The following is a 20751-nucleotide window of genomic DNA, read 5'->3' on the forward strand; positions in this document are numbered from 1 at the left end:
AGTCTCCATGGCAGTATTCAGTTTGTCGCAGTCTGTGAACGCACCATCTCCAACAGCTATAACCTACGCAACGACCGACACGAAACAAAGGCAATGTAAGAAGACCGCAGCAAGCACGGGTAGCACTGGCACACATGGGCTATGGTGATGGCGATCGGGCTATACCCTTTGAATCAGGCCGCCTGCGTGACCGGTGGCGATAAGTTTAAGCCAGCGTGACATCCCAAAAAAACAAAAACAGGTCTCGGAGACCTTACTTTTACAGATGGCAAAACCAATTTTAGGGCCCCAACGCATCATAGACACAATCTTTCTTAGAGTGCAAATACGGGTCTCAAAGGTCATGCTTTTGATGGCATGAACCGAAAATACGTCATAGGTGTTGCCCCCGGCACTTTGAGCGGCCAATCCCACCGTCAAGCTGCCAAGCCAAGCTACATGAAAGACAACATGGTCGCTCAGGCCGGCGCGTCTTGGCACTTCGCAACGTATGATGCGGGAACGGTCCCACAGTTGCGACGCAGCAGCGGGGTCAATGCATTGGATCCTATGGGAGCTGTGCCGGGACCGGCCGAAAACGACGTAACAGCCAGGAAAACACAGCACATGGGAACACAACAGCGGGGTTCTACTGTACTAGGTATTTGACATAACAAAGGGAGCATTTGTGACATGGCTTCTCATTTTTCATGCCGTTGCTTTGCTATTTGGCAGCTTTTATTAACAGAATTTGAGGCTAGTGATCCTTTTGCCAGTCTTTTCTTTTCTTTCTTTAAAGCAGCAGTGTGGATGAACCGGCCCGTTCTAGAGCACCTTCTGCTCCCCTGGAATGGCCACCGCAGCAGCAGCCAGCCACAACTTCAGCCACAGCTCTAGCAGCAGTCGGCAGTGGTGAGAGCGACAAAGCACGGCTACTTTCGCGCATGGCCAAAATAGGAGCCCAAATGCTGCCCATGGCCGGACCAGTGCCAGCCCAGCCCAGCAGTGACTCTGAAGCGGAGGTGACTGACGTACCTATCTGTAACAAGTCAGTGATGCGAGGCAGTTCAGGGAAAGATAGAAGCTTCAAGAGATGAAAAATTTTGAACATCCCTAGAGCAATTGTTTTAACAAGTGGTCTTTTCTTCAAAGCAGCAACTGCATCCCTTAGTGCATTTTTGTGTATGCTTCATACACTCTCTCCCAAAACAGAATGGGAGGTGAGGGCAAGTGCTAAAATTATGATCGGTTAAGGGGGGGAGAAAGCAGGGGAAAAAATATAACACAGTATATTGAGGTAAGCTGGCGTGCGGAATCAAGCGAGTGAAAGTAAAAAGAGAGCTCATTTGTAAACAAAACTGCAGATACTATATTTGTACCTTTAAGTAGCAGAGTTGTGCATCTGTTTTCTAAATTCTGCTAGCAGCCGTGCAGTGTGGAAAAGCTGATCCATTGGCCACGCCCCAAAAAACATGGCCGCACCGCCAAAAGTAGTTGTCATCAACCTAGAATCTATCAAGTCGCCTTCATGCACTCTGTAGCTCGTTAGTTATGAATTGGCACATTTATTAGCTTTAGATTCATGTCCTCAAGAGCACCGGGTAGGCCCCATACATCCCATGCATCTTCGGTCATTATGAGGTCTGTTTTCTTGTTGAATGGAAGGGACATAATTTATGCATCATTTTCTTCCAAAGTTTCTGCTATTTAAACTGAAGCAGATGTATTAGTTTCTGTGAGTTTTTTATCACTAGGACTTAACTTTTGAGTTGATTGGCATTTATGAAAATATGAAAATTTGCAACACTGTCACAATGTTGATAGCACCCGGCGCGTCTCGCTGGAGTCCGCGGGATTGACACAAGAAGGAAACACAGTGTGACACAAACACACACTTCAATTCACACAACAAAACATATTACACACTCATAGGATAATAGTGTTGCGGTTCAACGTGAGCAGATCACCGAGACGTTAAGTCCGAGAACCGGCGGCGTGTGTTTTTTTGCAGGAGCCAAAAGCAAGAGACCTAAACAAAAGCACATCGTCTTCTTCAGTGTCTCTTTTCACGAGACTGTTGGCGCGCACATAGTCTTCGTTCTCTGTTTCGAGCGGGGAATTTGCCTCCCCTTAAAAGAGCATCACCCCGATGCCATAACTGAGCCAGTGATTCGCGCATAAAGTCACTTTGTACAAGCGACGGTGCCTCGCAGATGTATGGCTTAATGCGCACTACGTACACAAGTTGAGGTCAGTGCTGGCGACGCCTTGTTCAGTTTTGGGCTATTCGGGACGACTTCGTAGGAAACGTCACTTAGTCGTTGCAGCACTCGATAAGGTCCGAAGTATCTTCTGGGCAACTTTTCGGATAGTTCCCATCATCGTACAGGCGTCCACACCTATACCCTGACCCTGGTTTCGTTCGTTACAGGTGTATGACGTAGGCTATAGCAACCTGTGTCGTACTCTTGCTGTTGGTATATTTGCAGACAAGCGTGCTGCCTGGCTTCCTCTGCGCATTGAGTAAACGCGTCGGCACTCGTTTCATTGTCATCGCGTTCGTTTGGCAGCATCGCGTCCAACATCGTCCTTACTTCTCGTCCGTGAACAAGGCTGAATGGGGTCATCCGTGTGGTTTCTTGTTTAGCAGTATTGTATGCAAACGTTATGTAAGAGAGAATCTCGTCACAGTTTTTGTGTTCGATGTCCACATACATTGAAAGCATGTCTTCCAGAGTTTTCTTGAGTCGCTCGCTCAACCCGTTAGTTTGTGGATGGTAATCTGCTGTCGACTTACGATGAATAGTACCGCTGAGCACTAACACATGATCTAAAAGCACGGCTGTGAATGCGGTTCCGCGATCTGTTTTAACGATCGATGGCGCACAGTGTTTCAGCACAATGTTCTCTATGAAGAACAGGGCCACCTCTTCTGCTGTGCCTCTCTAGATGGCTTTTGTCTCGGCATAGCGAGTAAGGTAGTCGGTCGCCACTATAACCCTGTGGTTACCAACACTAGAGGTGGGAAGTGGGCCCGAAAGGTCCATTCCGATCTGGTCAAATGGCATTGTTGGGATCTGGACAGGGTGTAGCAAACCGGCTGGTTTCGTCGGAGGTGACTTCCGCCGTTGGCAGTCGAGGCAGGTCCGAACGTGATGCTTGACGGCAGCGGGGAGTCTAGGCCAGTAATACAGTGAAACCTCATTAAACCGCACCCACGTAAACAGTAGTTTTGTTTTAAAAGTAGTGTGGGGCACGGCGAAACGGCTGCGACCATGCCGCTAACCAAGAAGTTTGTTCTCGCTGTGCAGGTTTTCCTGTTAGCGATAGCCGGCGTACCAACTTCGTGCAACGTATGCCTTGGACCCAGTGCGACCAACGCAAGCTCAGACACACGGCAGCGATCAAGATCAACATTCACGCCAGGCATGTTGGACACCCCTCTTCAGGATCTGCGCATGTCAGTGACGTCATGCACCATGGACAGTATAGAAGCACTACCACAGAACTACTTCACCAGTGGGCACGGCGAAACGGCTGCGACCATGCCGCTAACCAAGAAGTTTGTTCTCGCTGTGCAGGTTTTCCTGTTAGCGATCGCTGGCGTACCAACTTCGTGCAACGTGTGCCTTGGACCCAGTGCGAACAACGCAAGCTCAGACACATGGCAGCAATCAAGATCAACATTCACGCCAGGCATGTTGGACACCCCTCTTCAGGATCTGCGCATGTCAGTGACGTCATGCACCATGGACAGTATAAAAGCACTACCACAGAACTACTTCACCAGTGGGCACGGGGAAACGGCTGCGACCATGCCGCTAACCAAGAAGTTTGTTCTCGCTGTGCAGGTTAGTTGTTCATTCTCTACAATTAGGAGTGGAGATGAGTTGTTTTTTTGGTTTTGCCGTGCCCAGGTGCTTGTTTAAGTATTGCCTATGACTGTTACGTAGCTCTTGGAATTTTGATTTGTGGTGACGATGTTGAAAGCAACCCGGGTCCCTCCACAGCTGATATTTTACAGAATGTACGGAAGGGACAGGCCGATATTCACGTTGAGGTTACTGAAATGAAAAATAGGTTTAGCGAGTGTGTACAGCTCATTCGGGATCTTGACTCACGTTTAAAATCACTCGAGCAATATGAAAGAATCAAAGGAAAGCTTGCCGCTAATTACAGCGCTTCAATCATCGTCATTATCCCTTCAAAATTCAGTGACCTTGCAAAGCAGAAAACTTGTTGACCTTGAAGATCGCAGTCGAAGGTCAAACGTAATCGTTTATGGCATTTTGGAAAATAGCGGGGAAAACGAGGCATCATTAAGAAAAAGTGTTGTTGGAGACATTTTTGAGAAAAAACTTGGGGTTAAATGCGAGTCTATCCCCGCAGGGGCGCCTGCGCAAGTAGGCGTTTGGTGTGTAGCGACACCACGGACCCGAGCTAACGGGGGAGTTTCGGCTCCCTCCCACGCCTAGCCGTGCGTGGCTTTGCCGTGTCCGGGGAAAAGGGGATCCTGGGGGTTGAGCTGACGCTAGGTGATTGGACCTTTAAGGCCCCCCGGAAGAGGCAACACACCCCTTTGGCCCCGGCTTCACGTAGACGGCACCCCTGGGCTGACCCACCCAAGGGAAATCGGCAGTCGCCTTTTCCTATCTCTCTCTCCCTACATCTTTGTCTTTATCTCTTACTATTTATCTGTCCTGTCTTCTACTCTCTTCCGTTTACTTCCAAACTTCCTGGCGGCTAGGGTTAACCCTGTGCAAATAGCCTACCTTGGTCTAGGCGCATTGGGTTATAGTGGCGTTGTACGGCTGTCGTCTGCAGGTTTCAGCATCCGTTAACTTGCAGCGTCCTCTCGTTGGGCTCCGTGGTGGGTGGCCGCCAACGCTACTGAACAACATACAATTAGCATGCACAAAGCATTCCCTTCACTAAGTGATCGTGCCTCCTCAAAGCGGGTACGCACCGAAGATATCAATTTTTTCATCCGGCCAAGACAAACCTTTCCTCATTTCCACATTATACACTGCGAAAAAACTAACACGCAAGCCAGAACAGTATCCCCCTTCGTAGTGGCTAGGTCCTTAACCGAAACTCTCGGTGCCGGGTACAAGGTTACCAAAATGGCCAGTGGAGATCTACTCCTTGAAATACGTGACAAAGACCAATTCGATAAACTGAACACCCTCACAACGTTTGGAGACACACCCATCAGTATTACGCCACACAGGTCCATGAACTCATCTCGCGGGGTCGTATCGGACGCAGATTTGCTTGACCTGACCGAAGCCGAACTTCTTGAAGGATGGAAGAGCCAGAACGTGACAAACGTACAGCGTATTAAGATAAGAAGAGATCAAAAGGAAATACCAACAAAACACTTAGTACTGACCTTTGCTTCGAGTGATTTGCCGGAAACAATTCAGACTGGGTATACAAAGACATCTGTGAGGCCATATGTTCCCAACCCCCGCCGTTGCTTCCAATGTCAGAGATATGGCCACGGCTCGCAAAGCTGTCGTGGCCAGAAAACTTGTGCTCTGTGTGGAGTCGTGGGCCATGCGTCCGACAACTGCGAAGCACCTGCACACTGTGTGAATTGTGGCGGTAGTCATGCCGCGTACTCACGTTCCTGTTCTTTCTGGAAAAAAGAAAAAGAGATCATAACTTTAAAAATAAAAGAAAACATTACATTTAAAGAAGCAAGAAAAAGAGTCTCGCCATTTTATGGCCCCACATATGCTGATGCGGCGCGCCAGGGGGCAGTGTCGCACCAGCCCTCGCCACTCCTTCGGCCTGCGCAGAGCGAGCCATTGGCTGTGGCGCCTGCCCCCAAGGCGGCAGTAGTTGAGTCTACTCCGCCTACTATCGAACAGAGACCAGGGACTCCAGGGTCCTCGGGTCTCAAGGCCCCACCTCGCCAGGCGAGGCCCGAGCTTCGAAAAACCAGCTCGCATGAGCGGGCATCCAGTGCCTCCGAGGAGGCAATAGATACGGCGGCACCCCTGGGGCCAAAAGAGCGGCGCGGCTCTCTGGAGCGCGCCAAGAAAACTAAAAAGCTCATAACAGGGCCTGATAATAGCCCTGCTACTTGAGCTCGACCTTTCAGTTTAAACAAGTCACTCCCCCTTAACGTACACACAGCACTACTTTACTTCCAATATGGAAACACAAATTATACATTGGAACGTCAGAGGCCTGCTTAAAAACCTCGACGACGTCTAAGAGCTTTTATACAAACACTCACCTCAAGTGCTGTGTGTACAGGAAACACATCTGAAATCCTCCAATACAAATTTTTTACGTGCTTACGTCATATACCGAAAGGACCGAGATGATGCTGTGGCGTCATCCGGTGGCGTAGCCATTATTATTAACCAAGGAGTAGCGTGTACACATTTACCACTCCAGACATCCCTTGAGGCAGTGGCTGTTCGAGCGGTACTTTTAAACAAACTCGTCATCATCTGCTCTTTGTATGTACTTCCCCACCACCGTCTTAAAAGACGTGAATTTCAGTCTTTAATAGACGAACTGCCTGAACCCTATTTGCTTCTTGGGGACCTAAATGCACATAGTGGACTGTGGGGCGATTCTCGCTCTGATGCACGAGGTCGTCTCATTGAACAATTTCTTTTCTCTTCCGGTGCCTGTTTGTTGAATAGGAAAGAGCCAACATACTATAACGTTGCCAACAAAACTTACTCGTCTATAGACCTCAGCATCGTATCACCTTCACTCCTACCCCTACTGAAATGGAAAATCATAAATAATCTATATGGAAGTGACCATTTTCCTGTAGTGTTGAGTTCACAAACAACATATGAATGTTCTCTACATGTTCCGAAATGGCTGATAAACAAAGCAGACTGGGAACAGTTCCACAACACTACACGTTTGAGTTGGACAAACATATGTAGGTTAAACATAGATGAAGCTGTGCAGTTCTTCACAGCTTTTCTAACTGACGCAGCAGCCAAGTGCATACCGCAAACATCTGAAATGCCCGGTAAACGACACGTCCCATGGTGGAACACGGAGTGTCGTAATGCGCGAAAGGAACAGAACATGGCATGGAGATTGCTGCGCAACTCGCCAACAGCGGAAAATCTTGACACCTTCAAGAAAATAGTCTCAAGGAAGGAGAACGCGTCGGCAGGCCAGAAGAGAAAGCTGGCAGAAGTTTTTGTCAGGGATCAATTCATACACACAGGAGGCAAAAGTCTGGAACATGGTCGGTAGGATAGCAGGGAAACAAGTACACACACTTCCACTCGTAAACACTCAAGGTGATACCTTGGAAGATCAGGCAAACTTCCTCGGGGCACATTTTGAACGGGTATCCAGCTCGTCCCACTATACTGACACTTTCCAAAAATACAGAACAAAAATAGAAAAGCAGAAACTCGAACACAAATCCACTAGATACGAGGCATATAACCAAGCTTTCAGTCTAGCGGAGCTCCGAACATCTCTAAACTCCTGCAGTACTTCTGCCCCAGGTTCTGATCGTGTGGTGTATGAAATGATAAAAAACCTACCAGCCGAAACACGAAAAACCCTACTTTGTTTGTACAATGCTATCTGTTTTTCTGGCACTATCCCTACCTCCTGGAAAGAGGCTATTATTATTCCCATTTTGAAAGAGGGCAAGGACCCTTCTTTAGCTTCAAGTTATAGGCCTATTGCACTTACAAGCTGCTTGTGCAAAGTATTCGAAAAAATGATGAACTGCCGACTTGTACATATCCTTGAAACAAACAATTTGCTCGACCCATTTCAGTGCGGGTTTCGAGAAAGTAGATCCACCACAGACCACCTTGTTCGTATCGAGGCACAGATCAGAGACGCCTTCGTCCATAAACAATATTTTCTCTCTGTGTTCCTCGATATCGAAAAGGCGTATGATACAACATGGCGTTTCGGAATTCTAAGAGACCTGTCCCACCTTGGTGTGCGCGGAAGAATGTTTCATATAATCGAAAGTTACCTGTCAAACCGGACATTCCGTGTCCGTCTGGGCAGTGTGCTCTCCCAAACATTTGTCCAGGAAACAGGTGTGCCACAAGGTGGCGTGCTTAGTTGCACACTTTTTATTATCAAAATGAATTCTTTGCACTTGTCCATTCCCCGCAATATGTTCTATTGTACATATGTCGACGACGTTCAGCTTGGCTTCAAGTCATGCAACTTGGCCATGTGTGAGCGGCAGGTTCAGCTGGGTTTAAATAAGGTCTCCAAATGGGCAGATGAAAACGGATTTCGACCTAACCCACAAAAAAGCACGTGTGTCTTGTTCTCTCGAAAGAGAGGCATGCACTCGGAACCTGACATTCGACTGAACGGGCAACGTCTGTCCGTCAAAGGCGAGCATAAATTCTTAGGCTTAGTCTTGGACAACAAGTTGACCTTCGTACCGTACATCAAGTATTTAAAAACAAAATGTTTAAAAGCCATGAATGTTATAATAGTGTTGTCACATACTACGTGGGGTAGTGATAGGCAATGCCTCATGAACCTCTATAGAAGCCTCATTCGTACCCGCTTAGATTATGGGGCCGTTGTCTATCAGTCTGCTACTCAAAGTGCCTTGAAGATGCTGGACCTCGTGCACCATTTGGGCATCCGCCTTTCTACGGGTGCTTTTCGCACCAGCCCCGTAGAAAGCCTTTATGTTGAGTCAAATGAGTGGTCGCTTCATCTGCAGAGAACTTACATGTCCTTTGTTTATTTCCTTAAGGTAAAAGCAGACAAGAAGCACCCCTCATACTCTACAATTAATGATTTGTCGAGCTCAACTCTGTTTCAAAACAGGCCTTCGATGAGGCAGCCCTTCTCAGTTCGCCTGAAGTGTCTAGCTGAAAAAACTGCAGTGTCACTTGAACACAGTTTAATGGCTCCTGTAGCATACCCGCCACCGTGGCAGTGGCAGACTATAGACTGCGATGTGTCTTTCCTAGAAGTGACAAAACATGCACCTATTGCCCATATCCGAACATACTTTTTGGAACTTCAACACAAATACACACGTCCTGAGTTCTTCACCGATGCCTCCAAGACTAACTCCTCTTTGTCCTACGCTGCTGTCGGCCCATCCTTTTCGGATGCTGGCCCTCTACACCCACGCACAAGTATCTTCACAGCGGAAGCTTACGCGATACTCATGGCAGCTAAACACATCAATTACAAATACAAAAAGCAGTAATTTATACAGACTCCCTCAGTGTGATAACGGCTCTGCACAGTCTTAAAAAACAAAAAACCGGTCCTTGTCTCACTTTACTCCATTTTGTGCACACTACACACTCAAACAACATGTTGTAGTGTGCTGGGTGCCAGGGCACTGTGAGATCCAAGGCAACATGAGGGCGGATCAGCTCGCTGCATCCGTCCATGAGAGCACCGCCATTACATCCATATCAATCCCGACCCTTGATCTTAAGCCGTCTCTCAAACGAAACCTCAGGGACTACTGGCAGAGCAAGTGGAATACACACACACAAAACAAACTACACGTTATCAAGCCACACCTTGGCCATTGGCCACCAGTATCAAAATCACGTCTAACAGAGGGAACACTAACAAGACTCAGGATATAGGACACACATACACGACACACACACATCTTTTGTCCGGTGGTGATCCACCATTGTGTGATAAATGTGGTGAGGCATTAACAGTTCTTCACATTTTAATTCAATGTAAACAGTTAGACACTCTAAGAAGACAACACTTTCCATTATCCTACCGACAACATATACCTCCACACCCTGCAATGTTCGTTGGCAGGGAGCCGCTTTTTAGTAATAAATCATTGTTAGCGTTTTTAAAAGAAATTCATAATTTTCATATCATATACTCGGGCATCCCGTAGCACAACCTCTCCAGAGAGGTTTTTGCTGCGGTGGCTACACAGGAAAGCACTTGCCTCACGGCCCTTGGACGCAAGGGTACTAACGTGTGAGGTACTTGTGCTATTGCCATACATGTCCACCAATGTTTTTCATTATCACCAACTTTTGTCACCTATTCACACCACACACACCTTTCACGGCATGGTCATGATTTTATTACTTGTATGTTTTTACCCGCCTTACTGCGAGGAATTTTATGGCCCTTATACAGCCGCTAATCACAATCATTGTACACATTCCTTGTCCCATGAACTGGCACTCTTTGGCCATCAAATGGCCCTTGCGCCAAAAACACCATATATCATCAAATGCGAGTCTATAGCCCGTATTCACCGCCTTGGCCGCCGCGCCGGCCGACGCCCAGTAATAGCCTATCTTCAAGATTTTAATGAAAAGCAGGCTGTCATTCAAAATACAAACTTAAAGGGACAAACATTTTCATTCAAAATGACTACAGTAATGAAACACTGCGCGTGCGCAAGCTTCTTTGGGATAGCGCCAAAGTTGACCGAGTGAATAAGAAGCGCGTATCTCTTTTGCATGATAAGTTGAAAATTGGTGACACCATCTTTGTATGGGACGATACCAGAAATGAACGTGTAGCACTTCGAAAGCAGCTGGATGCCACTCATTGACGTACAACGCGTGCAGAGGCAAAATATATAAGGATACTAAATTTTAATGCTTGGAGCCTTGTAAATAAAATTGGCGAACTTGAACTGTTGCTTCTTGAACATGATCCACACATAACAGTAATCACGGAAACCTGGTTAAATGACAACGTTTGTGATTCCGTTTTAATACCGCCAAACTATAGCATTTTTCGTTGTGATGGGCCAAGTAGGGGCGGCGGCGTAGCCATTGTTTTACGGCATCTGATGACAGGTGTTATTATGAACCAAATCGATGGTCATGAAAGTTTGTTCCTCAGAGTAAACTTCTGGGGCCATGTCTTTATCGTGTGTGCTGTGTATAGGCCTCCATCGGCTTCCCCTGAATACATTTCCAAACTGTGCGATCATATGGCTCAGTTTTCGAACAACAGGGTGATACTTGCCGGTGATTTTAATGTTCCGTGCACTGATTGGCGTGACCCCGTTTCCTTTTTCGATGTGGACATAAACCATCTTGTGGATATTATGAGTATGTGTGATCTAAAACAAACTGTTACAGAGTTCACCAGAGAAGCGGGAAGTGCCCGTTTGGTAATAGATTTATTTTTATTAGTAATGATATTTCTACATATCGTAATTACTCGAATCTAACGCACACCTTTTTTCCGGTTAAGCGAGTTCATAAATCGCATGCGCGTTAGAATCGAGTACGAACAAAAAAAATTACGGTCAATCTATTGCCATCGGCAAATCCAAAATGGCCGCCCCTACGTGCGTCGGCATGGCGCGTCGGCCATTTCAGCCTATGTGTTTCCCATGTGCGGCACTTCGTACGTGTGCTGAGGAGTTCGTCATCTAGTAGTGCACTAGCATCGACGGCGTGGAAAGGCAGACTCCAAAAACTCGAGCGCACCACGATGCCGCTTTTAAAAGAAAAATCCTCGCGTGTGCAGAAACGGACGGAAATCGGGCCGCATCGCGGTCGTTCGGAGTTCCTGAAACGTGCGTGCGGGACCGGCGGAAACAAAAGCAGAAGATCGTCGACAGCAAAGCTTCACGCAAAGGCTTCAGTGGACCACAGCAGGGTCGGTTTCCGCAAATTAAAGAGCTGCTCGGCGAGTATGTGCTTGAGCAGCGAGCGGCTCAGCGGCCCGTGATGACAGAACTGCTCCAAGTGCGGGCTATGCAATTAGTCTCAGAAAAAGGTCTAATGCGGAGCCAGTTTAAAGCGAGCAGGTGCTGGCTAACTAACTTTATGAAGAGGAAAGGCTTTTCTCTCCGAAGGGGAACATGCATATGCGAATAGTTTTGCGGTGGAGTACGATGAAAAGCTTCACAGTTTTCAGAGGTTCTTCCTAAACTTGCGGCGCAACAACGGCTACCTGCTTGGGCAACTCGGGAATTCCGATCAGACGCCTCTTTACTTCGACATGCCTGGCACCACAACCGTCGAGAAGGGGGTGAAGCAAGTTCGCGTGCGGACATCGGTCCACGGTAAAACTACAGTGACGGCAATGCTCTGTTACACGTCAGATGAGCTCAAGCTTCGCCCGTACCTCAATATTTAAATGGAAGACGCTCCCGAAAGGAGTCGTTTTTTCGAGTGGTGTGATCGTGCGGGCCAGCGAGAAAAATGGGTGTGCATTGCAATCGATGTTTTATGTTTGTTTGTTTTTTTTTCGCGGTGGAAATCGGGTGCGCGTTACAATCGAGGGCGCGGTAGAATCGAGTAAATACGGTACTCTGTGGATGTGGTTGACGGTGTGTCGGACCACAAGGCGGTGTACCTTTTCTTTCCGCTTGGTGATGCGAAGTTGCACAAAAAACAAGGAAAAAAGTTAATAAAAGATTTTGCTAAAGTTGATGACCATGCAATACTTGACTATTTGTGGGAATTTTGTGATAACATGCCGGGCTGGGTCACAACACTCTGGGATGCTCTGAAAGAAACTATTCATTATTGCATTGAAAACGTTGTCCCCTCCAAATATGTTCGCACTAACAAAAATAACCCGTGGATGACAAGAGAAATCATTCATTTACACTGTAGGCTATGGTGACTCCCGCTATTAACTGCAGCGGACGTTCACCGCGGGTTCACGCTTAGCGAGCCACAGGGCCGCTACTCTGTTTACTCGCGTGTAGGGCACCGCTCCGCGCGCGCTCAACTAATAAGGCGTTTAGCGCGGCGCGGCAAATAGACAGTGTTCTAATGCAAAAGTACACACCACTTTATTGCCTCTGGCGGCACCCCGAACAACAGTACAACGTCATCCGGGACGCGGGTAGCAAAGGCACCCGCACGCGGACGTTCACAATAAGGGGAAAACCGCGAGCACGTCACAGCTGGCAATGGCGAGCTTTGACACGCCGGTCGGGAAAAAGTCCCTCGCGGCTATGCTGCACACTCTCACGATGGCCAATGGGCCTGGTCGCGAGTGTTAGGGCAAACCTCGTACGCATAGGCCTAACGCAAGTGCGGCTCGTGGTACGACCACTTCAAGCACTAGGCACCGCTCTGGGCATAGCGTACGCTACCGAAGCCAGCACTCAAGTAAACACGCCTGCCGGGGTGCCCAAGGCCACCCCGGGCAGGCTACCGTCCGCGATTCCCAAAGGGGACGCGGACGAAGGAAAACACGTGCTTACCCGGCGCTGTCCACGGAGAAAGAGAGCGCTCCCTCGGCGCGCGTGTACCGCGTGCCGTGCCCGCACGTGGCGCCATCTATCGCCACGTGGTGTTAACAGAGCGGGAAGGCAAAAGGGTGTGGCTGTGTGGCGGAATGCCCGCGAAATGGTCGCGGGCGCGCCTCAGATCCCCACAAGGCTAAAACGAGCCAAAAAACATAAAAACCAGTTAGTGAGATATCTAAATTAAAAGTCAGCCTTGCTTCCAAACTCTCCGACGCAAAAACTAGGTATTTCACTCATTCATTACCTGAATTTTTGACAAAAAGCCCTGAAAAATTTTGGCGATATTTAGAACAAACGGATGCTATGCCTAGTCAAATAACTGTTGATGGTTCCATTGTAAATGATGCGTCGGTTGTCGCTGATCAGTTTAACAGATACTTCTGCTTCGTATTTTCTGCTCCCCAACATGAATCGCCACATGACAACCTTCTTCCAGTAATGTCTTCCTAGTTTATAACTTATGAGGGCATATTTTCTTTGCTGCTTAACCTAAAAAATAAATCTTCAGCTGGTCCTGATAATATCCCTAACACATTTTTGCGTAAATATGCCGAACCAGTTGGGCACACTTTAACAAACGTTTTTCGCCTCTCCTTCGAAAATTCCTTCATTTCTTATGACTGGCGCATGGCACGTGTAGTACCGGTGTTTAAGAAAGGGGATTGTTTAAACATTGCAAACTACAGGCCTATTTCCTTAACGTGTACGTCATGTAAGCTATTAGAACACATAGTCGCACATTGCATCACAACATTTCTTGAAGAAAACTGCCTGCTGTCGCCTATACAGCACGGATTTAGGAAAAAATTATCGACCACAACGCAGCTAGTTACAACAATTCATGAGTTTACGTCGTCGCTGGATACGGGGAATCAAATCGATACTATTTTTTTTAGATTTTAGTAAAGCCTTTGATCTTGTCACGCATAGCAAACTCATTTCTAAATTATATATCCTAGATCTACCTGTTAACCTCATTGACTGGATCCGTTTTTACCTTCACAATCGCAACCAGTATGTTAAAGTAAATGACTTTATGTCTGGTATTCTACCAGTATCATCAGGAGTTCCTCAAGGTAGTGTCTTGGGACCTATTCTCTTTCTAGTGTATATAAATGACATTGTTAAACCAATAGACACATCACAAGTCCACATAAAGCTTTTTGCAAATGACTGCATACTTTATAAAACGATTACTGCTCCGAATGACCAGAAATGCCTGCAATCCAACCTTTGTGCCATTTCTAAGTGGTGTGAAGATTGGTCAATGAAATTAAATAGCGATAAATCAGTTGTCATGCATATAACAAATAAGAAATGCCGTTTTAATTATACGTATTCTCTCAACAACTCTCTATTGACTGAGGTTAACGAATATAAATATTTGGGCGTCACAATTACAAGCCACCTAACATGGTCAGGCCACATTAATAAAACATGCTCATCTGCTTCTAAAAAACTCAGTTTTTCGAGACACAAATTAAAAACAGCACCCTCAGAAATCAAAATGTTGGCCTACAATGCTTTTATAAGACCAAAGTTCGATTATGCTAGTGTCGTTTGGGACCCACATACAAAGAAAGATGTTAAGAAGCTTGAGATGGTGCAGTGAAAGGCGGTTCGCTTTGTCTTTAATGCCTACCACAGAAATGGCTCGCCAACAACGATCATGGCCATTAATGATATCCCTACTTTACAATACCGAAGAGCTGTTGCCCGGCTGAAATTTCTACACTCACTTTATTTCCGTAAATTTAACATTTGTCCAGAAACTTGTATAAGAAATCGAATCTCAAGACAAACTCGACCTACTCACAGCTACACTCTTGAACCTTACTTCGCACGTACTAATCTTTTCATGAACTCGTTCTTTCTTCGGAAGATCAATGATTGGAACGCGTTACCTTTTGAAGCATTCTGTGATAATGAAAATCCTGACTTCGATAACTATGTATCTTTCTGTTTTTAACCGTATAACTCAAGATCTCGGACTGTCTCACGTTGTATTTGATTTGCATTCTCCGGTTGCAATTTGCAATTTCTTGCTGCCATTTAACTTTGTTCAAATGTTATCCTGCGTTCTACTGCCTTAACATGTTTTTATTGCTTGAACTTTCTTTTATTTAAGTTACATTGTGAATCACTTTTTATTATGCCCCCCTGCTTGGTCTTTTGACCTCAGTATTCTGTAAATAAAATAAAATAAAATAAAAATAAGTCAAATCCCCGACTCGGCGGCCATTGAACATAATGCATTTTGTATCCGCATAAGCCGTACCAGCTTATCGCGTACGTATCGGTTAATAAGTAGTTTTTCCGATTTTAGTTCCGCACTCGCCGCGGCATGTCGTCTCCCACTGGGCGTCCGGACAGAACAGCAAGCCCCAGAGATCGAAACAACGCCTCTCTTGTTTGTGTTGAGGATGATAGCGGCTGTGTTGGTGAGCGCCATCTCTTGGATTTTTCTGTAACAAGAAGCACTCGGCCGGCTAGGCTTCTGGTGTTGTCCACGCGATGGCGCTTTGCACATACACGCAAACACGGTGTGCGCTTGCTGTAAAACAGCTGAATGATGCTGTAAAACATCGAATGATGCTGTAAAACAGCATCATTCGAGCTGTAAAACAGCTCTACAAGAAGAATCTGCTGCGCAGATTTCTTCTCGCCATTAAATGTGGCTAATTATTTTCCATCGACCTGATGGGCGCGATTCACCTGTTCGAATACTCGTGGCGGCAGTTTGAAGCAACCACAGTTCAAAATTGCTTCGAGCGTGCTGGCTTCAGTGTGTGTGCGGGCGACGCAGATGACGCCAGTGACACCATTGACCAGACTTCGGACATTGTAGACAAAGCTTGCAAAGCTCTGCTAGCTGAAATGCTGGAGCGGCAGGGCGTTATGGAAGTCATTTCCTTCCCCGACTTCAGAGACGCAGACGGCGATGTGCAGACATCTCCGGACATCTCCGACGAAGCCATTGTTGCCTCAGTTGTCGACTAGTCGCCAAATGATAGTGATGAGGACGACATGGAAAGTGACAACACGGGTGATCCAGGTCCGACAGTGGCCGAAGCTGCGCATTGCATCAGCGTCATGCGGGTATTTGCCGAGAAGAGGGAGCTGGTGGAAAAGCTGGCTCACAGCATAAGTGAGTTTGAGGCCGCTGTCGTTGCTGCTAGGCCGCCGCGTCGTCAAATGAAGATTACAGACTTTGTCACGTGAAGTTAATAAATTACTGCACTTTTTTTGTTCTTTCATCGCACTCCCTGAAGGTTTATTTTTTTGACAGATAAGTGAGCTACCCGACGCTACTTCGGTTAAGCAGTACTACCGTTTAGTACGTACTTTTTCCGAGTTCCGGCCAACTACGGTTTAACGAGGTTTCACTTTACCTCTCTCGCACTCTGCCCAGTGTGTGCGTGTAGCCTAAATGTCCAGATATGACCTCGTTATGGAACGCTTGCAATACCTCAGAACGAAGAGTGGAAAGGATGACAAGCAGGTAGGTGGACCCGTCTGACGAGAAGTTCATTTTGTAAAGGACATTGTTTTGCAGACAGAACGACGATAGTCATCTTGCAAAGGCTTTGGGTGCATTCTGGCTTCGTCCTTCTAAATAATTATTCAAGCCAAGTAGCTCAGGATCGTCATGCTGGTGATATGCGATGGTCGAAGTGTCGAGGATTCAGAGGAATGCTGTCTCTTCATCAAAAGAAGCAGCCGACTCTTGGTGATCGAGACAGGCATTCGGCGTCTGTGTGTCGTTTTCCCGACTTATACACCATCGTTATATCCAATTCCTGTAGTCTAAGGCTCCAGCATGCCAATCGCCCAGAAAGATTTTTCAGACTTGTTAACCTACACAACTAATGGTGGTCACTGATAACCTTGAATGGGGGGCCGTACAAGTATGGCCAAAATTTTATAATTGCCCACACCACGGCGAGGCATTCCTTTTCAGTGGTCGAGTAATTTGCTTCAGTGCGTGACAGAGTTCTGCTTGCGTAAGCGATCACTCTTTTCTCGTCGTCCTGGCGCTGTACAAGCACAGCTCCGAGGCCAACATTGCTAGCGTCAGTATGGAGCACTGTAGGGGCTGTATCATCAAAATGGGCAAACACGGGGGTCGTGTGTAGGCGTTGCCGCAAGTGATTGAAAGCAGCTTCCTGTTCATCGTCCCAAATGAATGCAACGTCATCCCTCGTGAGACTAGTCAAAGGCGACGCAATGCGCGCAAAGTCTGGAATAAACCGCCGATAATATGCACAGAAACCCAGAAAACGCCTGACTGCCTTTTTATCTGATGGTGTTGTAAACTGTGCGACGGTGGCAACTTTCTCGGGATCTGGACGAACTCCTCCGTAACTGACGACATGGCCAAGAAACTGTAGTTCCTCAAAGCAGAAGCGACATTTCTCCTGCTTCAGCATCAGACCTGGGGCCCGTGTGGCCTGCAAGACCACCTGCAATCGTTCAAGGTGTTTGCCAAACGTAGAAAACACAATGACGCCGTCAAGGTATATTAGGCAGGTTCTCTATTTAAGCCCAGAGAGAACCATGAGACGCTGGAAAGTAGCAGGCGTGGAGCACAAGCCAAATGATAAAACCTTAAATTCATACAGTTCATCTGGCGCCACGAAAGCGTTTTTTTCACATTCTCTGTGGTTGACTTTATGGTGACTCCCGCTATTAACTGCAGCGGACATTCACCGCGGGTTCACGCTTAGCGAGCCACAGGGCCGCTACTCCGTTTACTCGCGTGTAGGGCACCGCTCCGCGCGCGCTCAACTAATAAGGCGTTTAGCGCGGCGCGGCAAATAGACAGTGTTCTAATGCAAAAGTACACACCACTTTATTGCCTCTGGCGGCACCCCGAACAACAGTACAACGTCCGCTCCCGGGACGCGGGTAGCAAAGGCACTCGCACGCGGACGTTCACAATAAGGGGAAAACCGCGAGCACGTCGCAGCTGGCAATGGTGAGCTTTGACACGCCGGTCGGGAAAAGGTCCCTCACGGCTATGCTGCGCACTCTCACGATGGCCACTTGGCCTGGTCGCGAGTGTTAGGGCAAACCTCGTACGCGTAGGCCTACAGCAAGTGCGGCTCGTTGTGGTACGACCACTTCAAGCACTAGGCACCGCTGTGGGCTTAGCGTACGCTACCGAAGCTAGCACTCAAGTAAACACGCCTGCCGAGGTAGGTGCCCAAGGCCACCCCAGGCAGGCTACAGTCTGGCGATTTCCAAAAGGGACGCGGACGAAGGAAAACACGTGCTTACCCGGCGCCGACCACGGAGAAGAGAGCTCAGCTCCCTCGGCGCGCACGTAACCCGTGCCGCCCGCACGTGGCGCCATCTATCGCCACGTGGTGTTAACTGAGCAGAAAAGCAAAAGGATGTGGCCGTGTGGCGGAATGCCCCGCGAAATGGTCGCAGGCGCTGAGCATAAAAGCAAAAGGATGTGGCCGTGTGGCGGAATGCCCCGCGAAATGGTCGCAGGCGCGTCTCGGATTCCCGCATCCTCCTCTCCTTAATTCACCCTATATACCGGTCTGCAAAGGCAGCCGGTGGTCGCCCATTCATGCAAAGGCGTCATGCAATGGGCAACAGGTAGCCTCAGCCTCGCTCTGCAACTGCTGCTGAAGGAAAAAAAAGAACAACACAACAATACACTTGAGAAATACAATGGCGCCGCAGGAGAGGGGTAACGGGAGTTCATGATGCTCACGCAATAGTGCGTCCACGGCTCGGAGGGGAAGCGTCACGTAATGTTTGATTTGGGTGACTGCGTGGATGCGAGAGTGCAAGGTGAAAGTTCTGGTTGAGGCCCTCATGCAAGGAAAGGGCTCACCTTCATCTCGTCGATCTTAGCGACAGGCCCGTGAGTCCGACGAACGCCGCCTCGGTGGAGGTTTGATGGGCCTTGCTGCGACAGCCGGCCCTCCTGCTGGAATCATGGTCGCCAAATTCACTGGCTGCGAAGTGTCCTGTGGCGTCGGTTGAGTCGTGCACAGCGTCTGCGACAGCTGGCCTTGTGCAGGAGCCGTGATAGAAAGCGCAGCAGAGCTTATCAGCGACGGTCGGGAGCAGGGCACAACCAGGCTGCCTAACAACCGCAGGTTTCCGAACACCTCCAGAGTACAAAGTGGTGTAGGGGTCGCAGACTTCTTAAGTTGTCGCCACACGCACGCACACACACCTCCGATGGTCGGGTCTCTCCAAACGCGCACCGCAAAGGAAGGCGCAGAGTGTCCTTTGTCTCTCTCCCCACGCTAAAGCACCAATTCACAATCCCCTCCTCCAGCGAGAAGAAAAAAAGGAAACACGAAAAAACATCAAGTAAACAAGAACGCTCAAATGACAATCAGCAGCAGTAACTGGGCGGAGCCGACTTCTTTGCAAGCACTGGCTGTAAAGAAGTTAGCTAACTGAGACTATACAGTAAAATTGAGGGCCTTCGGTTGCGGAAATAAGCCCGCCGTTCGGCGCGAAATCACTCAGGTGACCGCTTCCTCAGATCATACCGGTGCGTGGTCCGAATGCGGTCCGCGGCGCTGGGTGTGCGCCGTTGCTTGCGCCAAGAGCCACTGGGCGCTGGCGCAGGCTCGTCGGACCTCAACGTAAAGGCTTTCAGGTCTGCGATGTGGGCACGGCTGAGTTTTCCCGAAAGCGGGTCTTTCAGCAAGTACGCAAGTGGAGTCCAAGCTTTCTCCACTCGGTACGAACCTAGCCACTTTGGAGCGAGCGAAGTTGAGAAACCCTTGCTCGCATCGCTAAGAGCGTGGTTGCGCTTCAGGACGAGGTCACCTACCTTAAATGAAAGGTGGCGACGTTTTCGGTCGTACTGGGCCTTTTGCTCGGCCCAGGCCGATGCCAAACTCTGCCTCGCTCTACTGAGAACTCGACAACGCCTGTCCCGAAGTGTTGAAGCGTAAGCAGAACAGTCTGCCGGTTCTTCCTCGTCTCCGAGCTGGCATTGCATGACACTGGTCACCGGATTTGCCAACTCGCTTCCGAAATTGAGGAAGGCGGGAGAGAAACCAGTAGAGCGACTCTCGGAGGTTCGGATTGCAAACGCGAGTTCACTCAAATGGTCTGCCCAATCCTTTAGTCTTTCGGCAAAGGCCGCCAACATCAGTTTGAGCGTACGATTGGTTCCCTCCGTCAAGTTGGACTGGGGATGGTAGGGCGATGTGGTGCAGTGATCTATTCCTAGGGGACAGCACGTATCGCCAAACACCCGCGTGGTGAAATAGGACGCATTGTCCGTGACCAATCTTTTGGGAAAGCCGAACCGACAAAACACTTCCTGTAGCCTCTCTAGCACTGCTCGCGCTGTCACTTTCCGCAGCAGAAACAGCTCCACCCATTTGGAAAAATGATCAACGATTACCATCAGATGTATGAACCCCTGCTTACTTCTGGAGAACGGCCCCAGAACGGCCCCATTAGATCGCAGGTGGCTACTTGCCACGGACGCTCACTGACAATCGGTTTCATCAAGCCGGGCGGCTTGCCACCCCTTGATTTCACCGCTTGACAGACATGGC

The 20751-nt window shown here is 48.3% G+C and overlaps 1 protein-coding gene across 6 annotated transcripts in view; it reads left to right on the top strand.

Moving 5' to 3' along the window:
* The window catches only part of LOC119160964 (FK506-binding protein 15), a 290382-nt gene that overhangs the window by 55428 nt on the left and 214203 nt on the right, over window positions 1–20751 (top strand). For all 6 annotated transcript variants that reach the window (XM_075880249.1, XM_037413254.2, XM_037413255.2 and 3 more), the window contains exon 11: window positions 782–1001. In XM_075880249.1, coding sequence (XP_075736364.1) covers window positions 782–1001 — 220 coding nt within the window. The remainder of the gene's footprint in view (window positions 1–781; window positions 1002–20751) is intronic.

This window comes from Rhipicephalus microplus, chromosome X, assembly GCF_043290135.1.
Source record: "Rhipicephalus microplus isolate Deutch F79 chromosome X, USDA_Rmic, whole genome shotgun sequence".
NCBI classification, from domain to species: domain Eukaryota; kingdom Metazoa; phylum Arthropoda; class Arachnida; order Ixodida; family Ixodidae; genus Rhipicephalus; species Rhipicephalus microplus.